The 17,953-nt window shown below is 39.5% G+C and overlaps 1 protein-coding gene across 1 annotated transcript; it reads right to left on the minus strand.

Annotated features, from left to right (window-relative positions):
• Positions 1-15,515: 15,515 nt before the first annotated feature.
• LOC149407885 (putative mitochondrial saccharopine dehydrogenase-like oxidoreductase At5g39410) lies at positions 15,516-17,666 on the minus strand. The gene is made up of 2 exons (XM_089615959.1): positions 16,884-17,666; positions 15,516-16,436 (listed from the first exon to the last, which is right to left on the minus strand). The coding sequence occupies exons 1-2, from the start codon at positions 17,547-17,549 to the stop codon at positions 15,759-15,761; spliced, it is 1,344 nt and encodes a 447-aa protein (XP_089472085.1). The 5' UTR covers positions 17,550-17,666; the 3' UTR covers positions 15,516-15,758.
• Positions 17,667-17,953: the final 287 nt, after the last annotated feature.

The raw sequence follows: 17,953 nt of genomic DNA on the forward strand, positions 1-17,953 counted from the left end.
TCTGAACATTCGGCATTGAAGCGGATGTCGGCGTCTGAACATTCGGCATTGAAGCTGATGGCGGCGTCGTCCCAGGGTGCATCATCGCGGGGGATGTCTGCATGGGAGATGGATGCTGCTGTGTGTAGACAAAGAACTGTCGCTGAAATGCCTCCATCTGAGCTTGTTGTGCGGCCAACGCTGCTTGTAGCTCGCTAATCACTGGATCTGGAACGCGCGTCGATGAAGAACCTGAGGACGAGCTGTCGTCCTGAGCCTGAGCCAAGAGATACGAGGATCTCGGGATCGAGGGACCTATCCCGACATACCAATCTCGACGTTGCCCGAGAACAGTATCCATCGCGCACTGCTCCGCCTGGTCTATGTCAAACATTTGGCCTGACTCCGCTGCTTGTCGCTGCATATCCTCGACTTGAGTCATAATTCGCGCCTTCAAACATATGTTAAAAAAATTATTAAGATTATCGAAACTTGATTATTAAGTAATTAACACAAGTAACTTACAAATGCTTGTTGCGCCCAAGCTGTCGTCCAATTGCCTTGATCATCTTGATGTTTTTTCTCCCACGTGTTTAACGCCGAGGCCAAAGTCCCATCTTCCCTACTTTGCAGTTCTTATGAAAATATGAGTAATGTATTTATTGCAAAAAAAATATTACAAAATTAGAATAAACTTACATTCAAATGTCGATGAGCCAAAAAAGAAATCGACCCTTGTGTGGACTTCGTTTTCTTGTTCTTTGAATTGTCTCTGTTGCGAGTAGACTTTTTATGCACATATTAAATTGCGTTATAATTCGATTTCATAGAAGATAACATAATTTTTTGAATTATAAATTACCTTCCAATCGTCAGTTGCGAACTCCTCTATCACCTTCTCCCAATCGTCTTTTTGATATCCTTTTGGGATTTCTTTCTTGGCGACATTCATTTGCCCACAACATTTTCCTAAGAAAGTCCCTGATAATCTAGACTTTTGGTTGCGCCTCATACGCTTTGCGTCGCGAATGATAGTCTGGTCAATCTGATGACGATAGCAATCCGCCGGAAGCAGCTCCTCGGTCTCATCATCCTTGTACACGAAAGTGTACTCGGAATGAAGTGCGCTCAGAATATTGCCCAACATCTGGGGCGTCACTTCGTTCCAATCACGAAGTGTGACCGGGATATGGACTTTCACCAAAGCGCCGACGCGGTTGTTGAATACTCCTACCTTTTTTATTGTTTTTCTTACGTCCTGGTAGAAAGTTTGGTTGATTGGGTCGTACCTAACAACTTTCGCACCGGGTACCCCATGCGCTGCTTTTGCCGAAGTAGACCCGGTTATTGGTCCCCTTGTTTTCTTAGGACCTTGGGAACCCGGTGTCTCTAGCGGAGACTCATCTCCACCTGCTCCTGAACGGTGTAGCGAAGACTCATCTCCACCTGCTCCACCTGCATCTGACATCCTGTAAGATGTGAACAATATTAGTAAATAAATATTAGTTTTCTGTTTAAAAAAAACGTGGACGGCACCACGGATTTTATTATTAACAAACCTCACATATGGCGGAGGAAAACCGTGGTTACATTATATAGTAAATAAACATACAAAAAAGATATTAATCATTCATCATCATCTATGCCTATAATGTTAATATCATCTTCTATATCGACATCAACATCTTCTCCCTCAAAAACAACATGTCTCTCATTTTCATCATCGTCTTCTTCATCATCGTCAACGACAGTCACTAACTCAGCTTCATCGATTTCGTGTCGATGATTCAAACGCTCGATGTTTGACAACTCTATAGTCAATGGGATCGAGGCTGAGTTGGAGGGGTCAACTTCAGGAATGTCCCAAATCCCTCGATGATTGCATTCCTGGACGATTTCCCAGTCGCCGCCTTTAATAAGATCTTCGATGTAAAAAACTTGTTTCACTTGAGTCGCGAGTACGTACGGCTCCTCTTTAAACCACTGTTTCGCAGTATAAGCACTCGTTTCTCCAGTAGTCTTATCGGTGTGCACTAGTCGGTTTGCATGATACTTGTCACCGTACCAAATGCATTTGAACAATACAACACTACAGTTATGCCTATAGTTCACGACGATGACGTCTTCCATTCGACCATAGTAAGTGAAATCATCCACAAGTACACATACACCGCTATTTTGAGTGACTCGTTGATTATCGCGACGACGAGTGATGAACTTCACGCCATTTACAAAGCAGCTCGGATATTGATAGGCGACTTGAAGGGAACCGATAGAAAGCGAATAGAGCTCGTCAGACACGTCAGAACCACTAGCTTTCATATCAAAAATCTGATTACGAAAGAAAGCATTGATTAGCACTTGTGCGTTTATCAAATCAAATCAAACCTCGCCTTATCTGTGTCGTAGTTCTTCTTTTCTAAGCTGAGCAAGGTTCCGAGAAGATTCTCGCACACGTTCTTCTCTATGTGCATGAAGTCTATGTTATGCTTCAACTCCAAATCTGACCAGTACGGCAACTTGTAAAAGATGCTTTTCTTGGCCCAATTTAGTTCGCACTCGGCTCGCTTTCGTTTTCTGCCCACGGAGCCAGCATGTTTGCCAGTTGTCGTGCAAGAGACACTAGCCAACTGAGCGAGTATGTCTTGCGGAGTCAACTTCTCTGGTTTACCGCGTTTCTCGTGGCGATCCTTGTAGTGATTGGTGCTTTTTCTCAATCGGTGACGCATACGCAAGAATCGACGATGGTCGTAGTAGACGATCCTGTTTCTGACTTTCAAAGACGGCGTGTCAAGGTTGCACGTCGGGCAAGCGAGATACCCTTGGCCACTCCATCCCGATAAATAGGATCGAGCTGGAAAATCGTTAATCGTCCAAAGTAGCGTGGCACGCAATCGAAACACTTCATCGTTGGCGCCATCTCGAACGCGGAATCCGGTCTCCCACAGTTCTTTCAGCTCTTCGACAATTGGCTGCAAAAACACGTCCATGTCCTTTCCTGGTGAGTGAGGCCCCGGGATCAAAAGCGTCAGCATCAAGTACTCTTTCTTCATGCATAACCAAGGCGGCAAGTTGTACGCAGTTAGTACCACAGGCCACATGCTGTACGATAAACTCATTTCTCCGAACGGATTGAATCCATCCGCAGCTAGTCAAAGCCGCACGTTTCGAGGCTCTGCAGCAAAGCCTGGGTATCTCTCGTCCAGGTTTTTCCACGTCGTACCATCCGCAGGATGTCGTAGAACACCAACTTCCCTGATGCGATCTCTTTCGTGCCACTGCATCAAAAGCGACGTGTGTCGAGACGCGTACAACCGCTTCAATCGATCTTTCAGGGGAAAATATCGCAAAATCTTTTGCGGTATCATTTTCCCAGATGGCTTCCATCTGCTCTCGTTGCATACTGGGCACACGTCGACTTCCGCGAGATCTTTTCGAAATAGGACACAATCGTTAATACACGCATCGATCATCTCGTATCCCATGCCAAAACGCTTCAGCTTCGCCTTTGCCTCGTAATGCTTCTCCGGAATTCGATTACCAGCTGGATGAGACTTCTTCAAGAGCTGCAAGAGTTCTGTAAAAGACTTGTTCGTCCAATGGTTTGTGACTTTTAGGTGCATCAACGAAACCAAGAACGACAAAGAAGAAAACTCTTTGCATCTAGGGTACAATTCTGCTTCCAACTCGGCGAAGAGGTCTTCCACTTGCTCCTCTGCACGCACCTCGCTCTGGGTCGGCTTCGTAGCATCGTCGAAATCCTCATGATCCCTGATATCCTCCACAGCACCGTGCAATCCTCCTATTCCTCTCTGATCTGTTCCTCCGATGGAATCTTCTTCATGAGGAAGGACGACACGCTCGAGCTCGCCGTGATGATACCATTTTGTGTAGCCTGGGGTAAACCCCTTGTTCAGCAAATGATTCCTGACAACCCCGATGTCGTGCCATCTCACGTTGTTGCAAGGTTTGCAAGGACACCGATATTTGCCAATTTCGTTAGGGAATCTTCTTGCAGCGCGAATAAACTCGTTAACACCGGTTTTGTACTGCAATGTCACCCGATTATTCTCCGTGATCCAATCTCTACTTGGATTGGACATTTCGCTGAATGAGAGCGAGAAATGAAAGTTTGGAAGAGTTATTGATAAAGGACGACGGAGAACACAATGAAAGAGAGATTATGAATTCTATGTTATTTTGAGCTCGGATTGAATAAGTTGGGAGTTTTTAAACTACTTAATTCGAAACTCTACCGAAATTTCGGCAGAGTTTCCCCTATTATACTGACAAACCAAAAACCTGCAAAATTATTTAAAAACATACACAAACCATCCAGAACTATCCTATAAATTAGCTCAGCCCTAAACCGAACCTCCGTGGTTCGATCACAACATTTATAAATGAAAAATCGAAATAAACAAAATATCACAAACTAGCAAAACATGTCACAAACTAATTTTCTTATTTAAACTTACAATTTCATTTCATGTTAAATAAACTAAAACTAATCACAAATTCATTAACTTAATTTTAACCTAAACTTCATTTTATATTAAACATGTCACAAAACATCAAAACATGTCACAAAACATTGTAATTAATTACAATTTCTTTACAATTACAATTAACATACTAATCAAAATTAAATTAAAGAACCTAAACATATTACTAACTATGTAATTAAAATTTACAATGATTAACTACAATTATATTAACTAACATTTACATTTACATACTAACACTTAACATTCTAAATAATTACTTACTAACATATATATTTAATTAACTAACATTTACATACTAATTTCTTATTTAAACTTACAATTTCATTTCATGTTAAATAAACTAAAACTAATCACAAATTCATTAACTTAATTTTAACCTAAACTTCATTTTATATTAAACATGTCACAAAACATCAAAACATGTCACAAAACATTGTAATGAATTACAATTTCTTTACAATTACAATTAACATACTAATCAAAATTAAATTAAAGAACCTAAACATATTACTAGATATGTAATTAAAATTTACAATGATTAACTATAATTATATTAACTAACATTTACATTTACATACTAACACTTAACATTCTAAATAATTACTTACTAACATATCTATTTAATTAACTAACATTTACATACTAATTAACTAACTAACTAACATTTTATATCAACTAACCTAATTAACTACACTAACTAAACTAACAACACAAACAATTTTTTTTAAAAAAAAAAGGCTAGACTTACTTGGACAGCTCGGGACAACATGGGACGGCTCGGTGAAACGGCGGAGGAGGGATCGAGGCAGCGAGGAGAGAGACTCGTCGAGGACAGGGACTCGTCGAAACAGCAGGGACGCGCGAGGCAGCTCGGGACAGCAGCTTGACGAGGCTGAGCACGGGACAACGCATCAGTTCAGTCAAAGGGAAAATAAGAGAGAGAGAGAGAGGCAGTGAGAGATAGCTTACCGGGATTGCAGTGACACCGAGGCTGAGCACCCGTCGAGGCAGCGGGGCTGTCGGGGCAGAGACGCCGAGGCTGTCGAGGTCGGAGAGAGTGAGTCGGAGAGTGAGAGGTAAGGCAGAGAGAGAGCCGGGGAGTGAGAGGTCGGAGAGAGTGAGACTGAGGCAGAGAGAGAGCCGGAGAGAGTGAGGCAGAGAGAGAGCCGGAGAGAGAGAGTGAGGCAGAGAGAGAGCCGGAGAGTGGGAGTGAGCCGGAGAGTGAGAGGTCGGAGAGAGTGAGCTCGTGGCTGCGGGCGGCGAGTCTGGTGTGGAGAGTCAGAGCGTGGCGTTCGAGACTTGTCCGGCCACCTTTTCACGAAGCGTGGCTGGTGGCGCGCGCGGCTTAGTGGAGGAGCTGCTGGCCGAGCGCAAGCAAGAAGGAGAAGAGACGTGGTGGCAGCGCGCGCGGCTTGGCGGAGGAGCTGCTGGCCGCCGATCGAAGCTTGGCTTGACGGAGGAGCTGCTGCCGGCGAAGCGTGGCTGGTGTCGCAGATGAGGCAGAGAGAGAGAGAGACGCGGCGGAGGTGGTGGAAAGGGCGGAGCGCGGCGGAGGTCAGAGAGAGAGAGAGGGTTTTTTTTTTTTTTGAAGTGCAGGGCGTTTTTTTTTTAACAGAGAGGGGTTTGAGCGGCTGGAGAAGAAAGGATCGCGACCTGGGTTTTTAAACAAAACCCTAATAATCAGGTGCGACAGAATCGCACCTGATTATTCTTCAGGTGCGACTAGTCGTACCTGATAAGTTATCAGGTGCGATTAGTCGCACCTGATTATAATAATAAAAAAAAATTTAATTCGCCACGTCAGATTAATGAAATAAAAGAGGGGGAGATGAGGCCCGCTCAAAAATTTAAAACTATCTGATGCGACATAGTCGCACCTGAAAGTTTCAACATATTTTCAGGTGCGACTAGTCGCATCGGATTGTCAAAATCAAAAGACAATTTGAGCGAATTTTTTCGGCTTCTGATTGACTATCTGATGCGACTAGTCGCACCTGAAAGTTATTTAGATGCGACTTTTAGATGCGACTAGTCGCATCTGATAGTCTTGCGCATCAGAAAATCAATTTTGTAGTAGTGACAGGAAAATTCCAAAGGTGTTATAAACGAAATGACAATCTACTCCCTCAAGAGAAGGCCGCAAAAAGTCTCCTTTTATAAGTAAATGACACATCATTAATGCTTAGCCAGGATGTCAATACACCTATTTTGACTAGCCACCTTTTAAATTGGTTTGATCACTCACATCCTTTCGCAGAGCCTCAAGGGAGGATTACTAGGGATTGCGCCTAAGTGTACAACTAACCACTTAGTCCAAAAGGTCAACTTTGAAAAAAAAATCCCCCAAGAGGAGGCCTTGTCTTCATCGTCTCACTCTCGAACGTAGCTCATTGAGCAATGATCGAAGCAAAAACGCCATAGAGTACTCCCATTGAAGAGAGGGCCACAAGAGTGACTCTTAGTCTCACGTTAATTGCTTCTTTCATTAGTGTTGGAGATCGTGGGTTACAAACAACAAGTATAACCCTCCCACTTAGTTTTTGGAGTTGGTACATCGTCTTTATAAGTTCAGAAACAAATTTCCTAGTTATAGAGCGATAGAGTGGACTACTAGAAAGGAATCTTAGATCTTCATGTTCAAGGAAGAGCAGTGTTAGTGCATAAAGGCACAAGGTACATACTCGGACATTTTCCTATTTTCTATTCGGGAAAGTGCATGAGGGAAGTGTGAACTTCAACTCACTCGAACACTTGAAAGTTTGAGATTACACATCTTTTATTTTTCGGCTCGTCTACGAGGAGACCTCCAGCTCAAATTTTCAAGAGCATATAGATTTTGAACATATGTGATAATGATATAGATATAGTTTTGAAAACATTTTGAAAACTTATTTGATTTGGAAGACAAAATATTTTCAAGTTTGAAAACTAAAACGTTTTTTCAAAATTCAATTTAATTAAAATTTCAAAAATCAAAACATTTTAATCCTTCACATTATGTTTATTATCTTATAAAAAACAATTTTTCTCAAGGAAATTTTCTCATTAGAGTTCTCTAACTCATGGTAGTGGGGTTGAAAATCCGGAATTATAAAAAACTCGACTTTCGGAACAGCCGCGCACCTCGGAGTAAAATCGCCATAACTGGTGGCTCGAAAGTCTTTTTGACCTAAAACCAATTGCATTAGAAAGAGGACAAACATACCTTTAATTTGATTCAAGAATCATTAAATTTCAAATTCCTAGCTGAGAGTTATGCCACTTTTACTGCAGATTTGCTTGAGCTCAAAGAAAACTGGAAATAATTAAAGTTCGGACTTTGAGTGCCAAAAAAGAATCGTGTGTAACGGAACGTTTTAGGAAGTTGTTAAAGAATTTATACGTGTTTTATTAACATGGTAATAAGATGTTATGAAAGAAAATAATAACAAACATAAAACGAAACGAGTACGTAAACGAAACTAGCAAGACAATATAACTAGTTACTCGAAATTTTCTCAAACTTAAAAACAAGTTTTTCATAATAAAAAATTAATAAAATTTAGAACTGATTCTAATGTGTTTTAATAACATCCCAAAGTCATAGAAAATCAACATGATTTTTAATTTAAAGGCATGAGCAATAAAGTAAAAAAAATCTAAGAAAACAATTCTAACTTGTCACAAAATTAGTAAACTTTCGAAAACGATTTTCAGGCTCATAATTTTAATTACATGTACATGCACATCTTTGACCATAGCTCTTATACCATTTATTGGAATTGATCTAGGGTTAAGAAAAGATTTAACGCTTCGAGTAAGCGGCGGAATTTAAAAATTTTCTTTAAAACAAGTAAAACGTTTTTACTAACCTAGACAAAGAGCAAGTACATATAAATTAAAACTATTAAATAGAATTATTTATTTACTAACCTTTGAGAAGCTTGAACGTTGAGAAGCCTTAGGAAGGTTGAAACGTTCGTCTCCCCTAGCAGCACGTCTCTCCTATTTCCTCGGAAACTCGAGCAACCACGAAAGTTTCTATCACAATAATCACTCGAGAAAGAAAGGAATTAGTGTGTGGGCACTTTTAAACACGACGACTCAAAAACAAGTCTAAGAGTCGAAGAGCTAAAACACTAGGTCAAATGTGGACCTAGGTGCCAAAACAAAAACGAAAGAAAACTTAGAGAGAGAGATAGAGAGAGGAGATGGGCAGCCAAGCTAGAGAGAGAAACTCTCAATCTATAAAACTTTGGAGTGAATAAAATGAGAGGAATAAGGCCTCTATTTATAGGAGAGGAATTACCTTCAACAACGTAGTCTCGTTTTCTATAGAATATCACATATTCATGAGCAAAATTGTCTTATTTCCCTCTTGAGTCACACGGCCAACTAGGCTTCTAGAAGCCTTGGATTTGTTTCCTCTTTTGTTTTGCTTCTCCCTTGACTCATGTTGGCCGAAATCCCCTCTTCCTTGTATAGGAAATTTGTTTCCTCTTTTTCTTTTGGCAAGTATCTTCATACATTAATGCACAAAATAATCTCTCTTTTTCTCCTTTGGGTTGGACGGCCACACATCTAGAATTGGCTTCTAGATGCTACATCATCTGTTCATGACAACATAAGAAAATGCCCATTAAGAATTTTCAAGTAAAATTCTATGAAATGAAATCAATCCTCAAGGACCAATTAATTTGTTATGGCCGAGTGCTAATATGTCATCATATGACAATGTCAAAGAATTTATTGACATTCATTTACAAAAATACCATTTAGACAATTTTCGTAAAACTTGTCTCTTTCTTGTTTTGACTTAGCTTCTAGTTTAACTATTCCTACTCGATATGATTTGTGATAGTGACCTCATGGATCCAAATGAACAAAGCTTGAGCTAAAATGCTTGGACTCAAAAGTTTACAAACCTTTTCCAAGTTTAGCTTAATGTCAACTGACTCCACTAAAGAGTTGACACTGAGAATCTCTCGGTTCCAATGAATTTATTTTCTACTCAAGAATTCAACTAAATTGTGATTAGTGGATCCATTGAATATTATCTATGTTTACCCTTCATGAATATCATCAGCTAGTCGGGATTTACAAAATTACCATTTTACCCTTCTAGCTGTTGTTTCCTCAACTCCTTTATCGCTTGTGAATAAGTTAGAAACAATGTATTGACGAGGAGCTAACAAGTCACATTGTTTTATCCAAAAGAGTAAAGACTCAATTTCGACACTGGCCAGTTCATTTATTCACATTCCAATGAACAAAGCATGAGGTGATATACATTGCATTTCAGCAATCTTGTACATGAATTCCATATCTATGAGAACTTCACAAAGTTACTCATGACATCTTCACAACTTAGTACTTCACCAATAGGTCTTGTTCAGAATCACATAGTGAGTCCGAATTCTGACTTTCTCAAATGAGAATAGGTAAGCTGTGAAATGGAATGTCTCATTTCAGGAATAAGGTAAGCATGATGCAATTCATACGTTGTGACTTCGAGACATAAGAGGTTAAATGGTTTGTTCTTATTTTGTCTCTAGAAGTGCATTGGTCAATTCAGTACCTTTAGAAGATACCTAGAAGAAGTATAGAGTCTCCAACTCTCAATGTCCCATAACCAGACATCATAGATTCTCCTAACAATCGTACTGAGGTCAATAGTCCTTTGACCCTTAGATTGTGAATATATCTTTTTAAGCAAACCATGAAGAGTTTGTTCATGCAAATCTACATTTGTCTCTTCATGTGTTGTTAGGTTTGTTTATGGACTAAAGACTGAGGTTTTATCATAAAGCTTCAGACAAGGAAGAATGAATGAACGTTTCAACTTTTATTAATAAATAAGCAATTACAAGCAAGAGTCTTCGTGAGACTTTATTACATCAAATGTACATAAGTAAAGACTACAACTCTTCTTGTGGGCACCATTGACAACAGATGACTCATATGCACTTGGAAAGCCTTATCCAAAGTCATATATGTAGAACATGAGTGAAGGTTGATCACTCAGTGAGAGCATTAATCTACACTTTTGGTAAGTGTACGACTCGAACAGACTTTGGTTTGGATAGATGTATCTTTTAAGGACCGTTATGACGCACTAGTCGAGGTCGCTTATGATGGTCACAGTGACGCTTGATCTAAATCCTGAAGTAATCATGGACTTCTAGGTCATGTTATCGGGTTCTCTGATTCACCACGTTAAAGGCTAATGAAACGCTGACTAAATAGGTGTTTTGGGATGTTGGGACATATCGTAGAAGAAAGTGATTAACATATACGGAATCCAACCTTCCTTAAAGAAGGTAAATGTTCTCTCACCTAAGGGTTGATTCCTGAACCGATAGATTACTTGCACTTCTGAAGTTGGCTTACGTTCAGAAGAATCTTTCATTGGGGAAGCAACTGTGCTTAGGGTATATATGTAACGAGAAAGGTATAACGGAACAAATTGACCTATCTCGATACGGGTTGAACCTGGAGGATCATGATCACGTACTGACTAAATCAGTGGACACTCGTCACAATGAGTAAATATAATTCTAGTACTATGGGAGAGTTCAGTCTTGGCTTACACAGTGGAGTACTAACCAAGATTAAACAAAACGATATGTTTCGTCTTTTGATCGAGTTTGTTAAGCTTCAAATACTAGGTCCTTAGTCCCCGATTTGGCTTCGATAAAGGCGGAAATGAACGTTTATATAATAGTGGTTTCATTGTTATAATCTCACTTGATGTAATTGTGATTGACAACATTAATTCTGAAAAACGGGTATTTGCGGAATTAAATAACTATTTATAGTAGAATTGTTTGTTTATTGTTGGATCAAGTAAATAATCAATTAATAAGTTATCTATTTATTGTTGGATAAATTAAATAAATAATTTTGGATTTTTGGGCCGGGCCTTGCGTTGAAGAAAAAATTCGCCACCTCCGTGGGCGATTTTTTATACTGGTTTTATACCAGTTTATTGTCTTTATTTGTTCCTAAAATAAAGGAGAGAAAATATAGAAAATTAGTTACTGTCCTATATTAACTCCGAATATTTAGGAGAATATTTAGAAGAAATATTTTCCTATATTCTCTCAACAAATAAAATATTTTATATTTTGATATATAATAAAATCCTAGATACTAATCTGATGGATGAGAGAAAAAGTAGGATTCATGAGATGAGATCCAAGGACTGAGAATAAATCAACTAGTATGAACACAATAAAATGAAATAATATATTCTAGAATATCTCCTTTTAACTGCTATAAATAGGGGGCTGATGAGAAGCAAAATTTAACCTAAACAGTATTAAAAAGGTCGGCCTCCTCTCTTTGGTTTGGCCGAGACTTTGCTTCTTCCTCTTCCCCTCGGAATTGCTTCAATTCCATTCTTAGAAATAAGAGAGAAAGATCTGAAACACTCATTAGTCTTATCTTCCTCGAAGATTACGTTTCGGAAGACTACAGTGTCGTCAACACGACGAGAAGGAATTCAAGAGTTTCAAAGTCATCCCGAAGGTCTGATCATGAGGAGTCTCTTATAGACTGAAGACGGATTGTGAAAGCTTGAAAGTTCAGTTCGTGAGCCCAAATTTGTAAGTCTTCTTAACTTGTCATTAAATTTGTCGGTTGCTTGACATATTGCGTTTCCTCTCATTAAATAACGTAAATCTAGATCTTGTTTTAATTACCTTGTGATAGCGTAATTAATATTTTCCGCATTTAAATAGTTGTTTGAGGTGCAATAATCACCAGCACCTATTTTCTTCAAATTTTTTTCTTATGACTAGGAAACATGAAGAAGGGTAGGACGACTTTGGAGTTTAGTGTCGTCAGGTGTTTGAAGGCTTTGTCTTAGTTTTTAGCAGGTGTCTATAAATAAGTTTTAGCTTTGTAAAAGCTTGTTTATGTTTTCGTTTATCTTTGGACTTGTAAAGTAAATAATTGAGTATGCACTGTGGGATAGTTATGTAAAATTTATTTGTGTTTAATTAAAGAGAAATTGTCTAATTTGCCACCAATTTCATAACATTTTCTCATTTTCCACAAAAACGCTAATTTTTCCCAAAATGTCACCTCTATGTCAACAATGTTGACATCTAATAGTGAAGGGAAAATATAGATGTCAACATTGTTGACATAGATGGTGGCATTTTGGGAAAAATTAGCATTTTGGTGGAAAGTATGAAAATGTTATGAAATTGGTGGCAAATTAGGCAATTTCTCTTAATTAAAGTCAATAATCACACTCCGCTTTTCCGAGGCATGACAGATGTAAACAAATACCATAATTTGTTGACATAGATGTCAACAATCGGCACAATTTGTTGACATATATGTCAACAATCGACATGAATTGTTGACATAATTGTTAACAAGCGACATGATTTGTTGACAGAGACAATTTCATCCATTTCATCAAACAGATAATATATAATGTTAATTTATATAGTTGTTTCTGTGTTCATTTTAGTCTCATCAAACATTTTATATAGAACCAAATATTGTAATTGTAATTACCAAGGTTTCAAATGCCAGTGAAATTCGTCGACTTTCGCCGGCGCTGCCGCTGACGGTGATCTAGTGGTCGACGACACGTATTTTTTCGTTTCGTCGTTGAAAGTCGCTCGAGTTTCGCCGAAACGATAAATCGTTTTACCAAACGACATTCTCCCGTTTTCGTTTACAATGACTTTTTAAAAGCTTCAAAAATCGTCACATTTTCTGGAAATTCGAAGGAAACAAAAAGCCTTTCCCAAAACCAAACCCCATGGAAATTCTCAGGGACTGTCAAAAGTGTATTTAGGCCTTCCCTAATGCCGACGAATTTCGGCGACAATCGGTTCCATTGTCCTCCGTTTGGCGCGCTGCTGTTGAAGATCGTAAAGAAGCCGGCAACTTTGGATGATTATCTGCTTGAATAAGGGTTTTCTAAATAAAAAAAATACCCAGATTATGTTCAGTAGAGGAAGAATGCGAAAAGAAAGGTGGAGAGAGAGAGAGAGAGAGAGAGAGAGAGAGAGAGAGTGTGTGTGTCAGAAGGGTAGATAAGGAAAGAGTAAGATAAAGCCTTTATTTTCTATATTGAATAATAGCTCATGTCATACGTCACATGTTACTATGTATCGACAAAAAGAGCATTACAAGTGTTACAATCTTGTTGGCTCTCTTCCAAATGAATAAGGAATCCTATGCTAATTCAGACTATTGTGATGAATCACAATTTTTATCACAAATCATAAATAGTAGGATAGTATTGACTTGGGCTTGCTTCTTCATGATCTTTTAGGCCAATTGTACGTCATAGGCCAATTAATAGGATTGAACACAAATATTTTTTACCTAAATAAATAAAATAGATATATTTTAATCATATTATTATTAGGATAAAAATATATCAAAGTAATATATACTTCAATATCATATATTTTACAACTTTAAAATTTGAAACCTATATCTATGTATGTATTTTTAATATATTCTACAACATTACTTCCGTTCGGTTTTTCATCGGCATGTCGGTTTTTCATCGAAATTTGCATTTTAAAATGACATATTAGCTATCTTTTTCCACAATTTTTCCGTTCGGTTTTCCGTCAGCGTGTCGATTTTCCGTAAATTGGAGGGCTCGAAACGGTATAGAAAACAACATTTCAAACCTTGGTAATTACAACTTACGTACATATGCATAAACTAGGGTCATCGCATCGTCATTGTAATGTACATACATGTTATTGTTGATACGGTTGGATTACTACATATTAAAATAGGAATGTATGTATCAACATTGATTGCGGTGTAAACATTGACTGTGGTGTAAACATTGATTGCGTCAACGTATTCCTACATATTTAAATAGGAATGTATGATTGCGTCAATCGTATCGACCGTCGGGACCCACCCTCATCGGTCCTTCTGTTCGTTCTCCGAGAGGCACAACGTCAACGGGATAATGCTGCTATGGCTGAGTCGAGTCCCGGTGGTGGTCTCCTCGCCGGAGGCGGTCCGGGAGATGGCCAAGTGACACGACCAAGCGTTCACTGGGCGGTCGACCTAAACGGCCTTCGACGCGATTTACCACGGCGGCAATAACATCGTGTTCGAGCAGTGCGGGAGCTTTTGGCGTTGCGTGAGGATACTCTGGGTCGTTGAGCTTCTGAGCCCGATGAGCGTCCGATCCTTCCAGCCCATGAGAGACCAGGAGATCACATCCCTCGTCGCCATAATCCGGTGGTCCGGCGAGGCAATCGATCTCCGATTCGCCTCGTCGTCGAATGTTGTAGATTTTAGGGTTTTTTTCTTTCTCTTGGACGAGAAATAAAGAAGAGTCCGAAAGAGGATAGAGAACGAGAGAACAAAGAGAATGAGAGAAAAGAAAATGAGAGAAAGGGAAAAAAGAGAGAAAGAAAGAAAATAATAGAGAGAGGGCAAAATAGTATTTATGCATTAAGCCCACTAGTATTTTTGTCCAAATTATGATTTTTGTGCAAAATGATAATTGGGTTATGAAATGGTAGTATATTAGTCATTTTCTCATGTTTTAACTTGTATTTTTATGCTTCAAGTTTTTATATCTATCTTGAACTTGTTTGCTAAATATTTAATTTATTGCATGTGTAGCTTTGTCATGCGAGGTTCTTCTTTGGCTTGAAAGAGTGCGATAAATTATATCGGCGGTATTTGTATATTTATTTTATCTTGAACTTATTTGTTAGATATTTAATTTTGCTAGAGTTAATGTTTATTATTTTGAAACATAATAAATATAAATTTTTATTTTTTACAAGTGTCATTGCATTCAATTTTATTCAATTTTAACGTTCCGAGTAAGGAGATATGATTTTGTGACATTGAATATTTTTTCGCTAACTTTCAAAGAATAGAATGAGTATCAAACTACAACAAATCAAAAATATCGAGTATTTTTGCCTCCAATAACTTATTTTCTTATATTCCCATTTTTTGTCCTGTAATTTATTATAACCATCTGCAATAGGATTACAGATGAGATGGAGATGATTCATGTTCTTAATCTTATAAGCATCAAGTGTACATAAATTTCAACAATAACTATAGGGTAACTATATCAGCCTTTGCTAATGAGACTACACAATCAGAGTATTGGGATTGTCTTTTCAGTAAAACAGTTAAGAGAAAATAATAAATAAATAAACTCTTATTTGGGTATTGCAACACAGTAGAGAAACAGAAAACTGAAACCATGAACTTTTTGTGTTTGTTATAAAACAGTAAACCACATAGACCTTGAACATTATGAACTTAAATAGCGCTCTTCGAAATCACATCGAAAGATATGCCGTTATCTTCGAGCCGTCGTTGGAGATCAGTGGGCCCGAAAACAATCCCGGGTGTGAATACCCCTCCTTTGGGAAGACTTCCCCGTTGACTTAAGAGAACGAGGGCGCACTGGACCAAAATTATCGGGGTCGTCAAGTATCCAATCTCGGGCCCCGAAACCCTGGTCACGATCTCCATATCGGGCTTCAATTCTCCCTCGGAAGCATCGCTGTAACCACGGCCCACGAACCACATCTTGAACGTGGCGCTGCTCACCTCCTCCTCCGTTGGGCCCGCCTTCCTGAACCACCCGAAGCTGAAGAACGAGGGAAAAGTCAAGAGGAGACGTCTCCCGAGGCGGGTCCCAGCAAAGATTCCGATGAACAGACCGACGGAGATGACACGGAGGATCCCGAGCAGGGATTTGGTGCCCATTTTAACGCCGAAGTGGACAGGCTTGACTGTTGACCAGAAGGCTTCTCTGTTTTGGATTTGCTCGGGAGTCTCGTCTTTTCCCGGGAGTCCAGTCGGGTTTTCGGTCAGAGTCGAGAGAGTTCTTCGCACGACGATTGAGTCTGCCGATGGGAGCCTCACGGCCCAAAGCCGGATTTTTTTCTGGTGTTCAATAGTTGGGCCTTTCGCCGGCTGTGGCCCGGGAATCTGGAATTTAAAACAGAGGTCCATATAATCCAGTAACTTGATACTCAAGCAACCACCAAACAAACTCAAGGATAGCAAAGTAAAGGAAAATTCTTATATCATTCATATATATTCTGTGGTCAATCATTTAAATTAATTTTGTTTGAAATAATTGAAAGTTTATCCCTTGATATATTTGTTAACTGGAACTTCATAATAAAATTTCTAAAATGTTATTAACTGATCTAGCTTATTCTTAATCAAATACATATCTGAGAATTTTGATAATATATATTTCTAGTATGTCTAGTTCAGAATTCAAATTTAGAGTCATTCGAAAAAAAAAAAAAAAAAATTTGAACATCTTTAATCTAGGATGATATTTTTCAAAAATTATTAACCGTTTCTGATGAACGCAAAGACCCTCTTTAAAACTTTTTAGTTAAAAATTAAATATGTGCGACTTACCAAAGGCCTAGCTCGTTTAGGCCTGGACCGCCTGAGCTCCATCAACTGATCGGCGTTAGAGAACCCCAAAACCGCCGATTCGTAAGTTCCCAAATTCCCAACAATTTTCTTCTCCGACTCCAAGCTCACGTACGCCTCCACCTGATTAGGCACCGCCGGCCCTGTCCACTGCCTCGAGTTGAACAAAACCCCAATCTCCGCCGGAACAGAGTCGAATCCACACGCCGAGACCACCAGCGCGCCGCTCTCCGCCGCCGCGCCGTGAAACTTTGCCTCCGCCCTCTCCATGAACTCCGGCTCTCCGCAGATGTCCAGATAGTCTGTTCCGGTCGCCGCGCAAGCTTCAATCACCGGCTCTCCGTACAGACGGAACGGTCCCACGCAGTTGAGGATCACACGTGCCGCCGCGCAGATACGCCGGAGAGAATCCGGATCGGAGGTATCGGCCGTGAGGACCGGGATGTCTTCCGGCAGAGGATTTGGTCCTGCGGCCCAACGGATTGCTTCCCTGAGTCGGTTGGGGTTCCGGCCGGCTAGGGCTAGGGTTTTCAGCGGCGATGATGGAACGTTGAGGAATTTTAGGGCTTCTCGGATGACGTACTTGCCAGTGAATCCGGAGGCGCCGAGGATTACGACGTCGTAGAGACGTGATTCTGGTTCCGCCATTGTTCTTTGGGTGGTGAGAGATCCGAGGTCTGAGGTTTTGGGAACTCAAAGTTTGCGGTTTTATTTTAGCGATTGGTTTTCTAATTCCGTCGTATTGCGTGCCATTTCGGATGTGTGTTGTAAAAATAAAAAATAAAAATTATAAGAAAAGGTGTTAGTTTTTGTGAATTATTGTTGGGAAAACCAAGGAATCAAATGCCGGAGAATTTCCACGATTTTCGCCGGGAAATTTGTTTCTGGCGAGTCAACGGCCGTCGAAAGCTAAATATGTCGTTTTCCGTCGATTTTCGTCGTTTTCGTCGATTTTCGTCGTTTGTCGTTTTCACTGCCGTTTTTTTTATTATCGTTTTTCTTTTTTTGTGTCGTTTTTTTTTGTTGTTATCTTTTTTCTTTTTTTTTGTTGC

The sequence above is a fragment of the Urtica dioica genome, chromosome 1, assembly GCF_054948205.1.
Source record: "Urtica dioica subsp. dioica isolate 48M chromosome 1, U.dioica_male_clone48M_v1_H2, whole genome shotgun sequence".
NCBI lineage: Eukaryota > Viridiplantae > Streptophyta > Magnoliopsida > Rosales > Urticaceae > Urtica > Urtica dioica.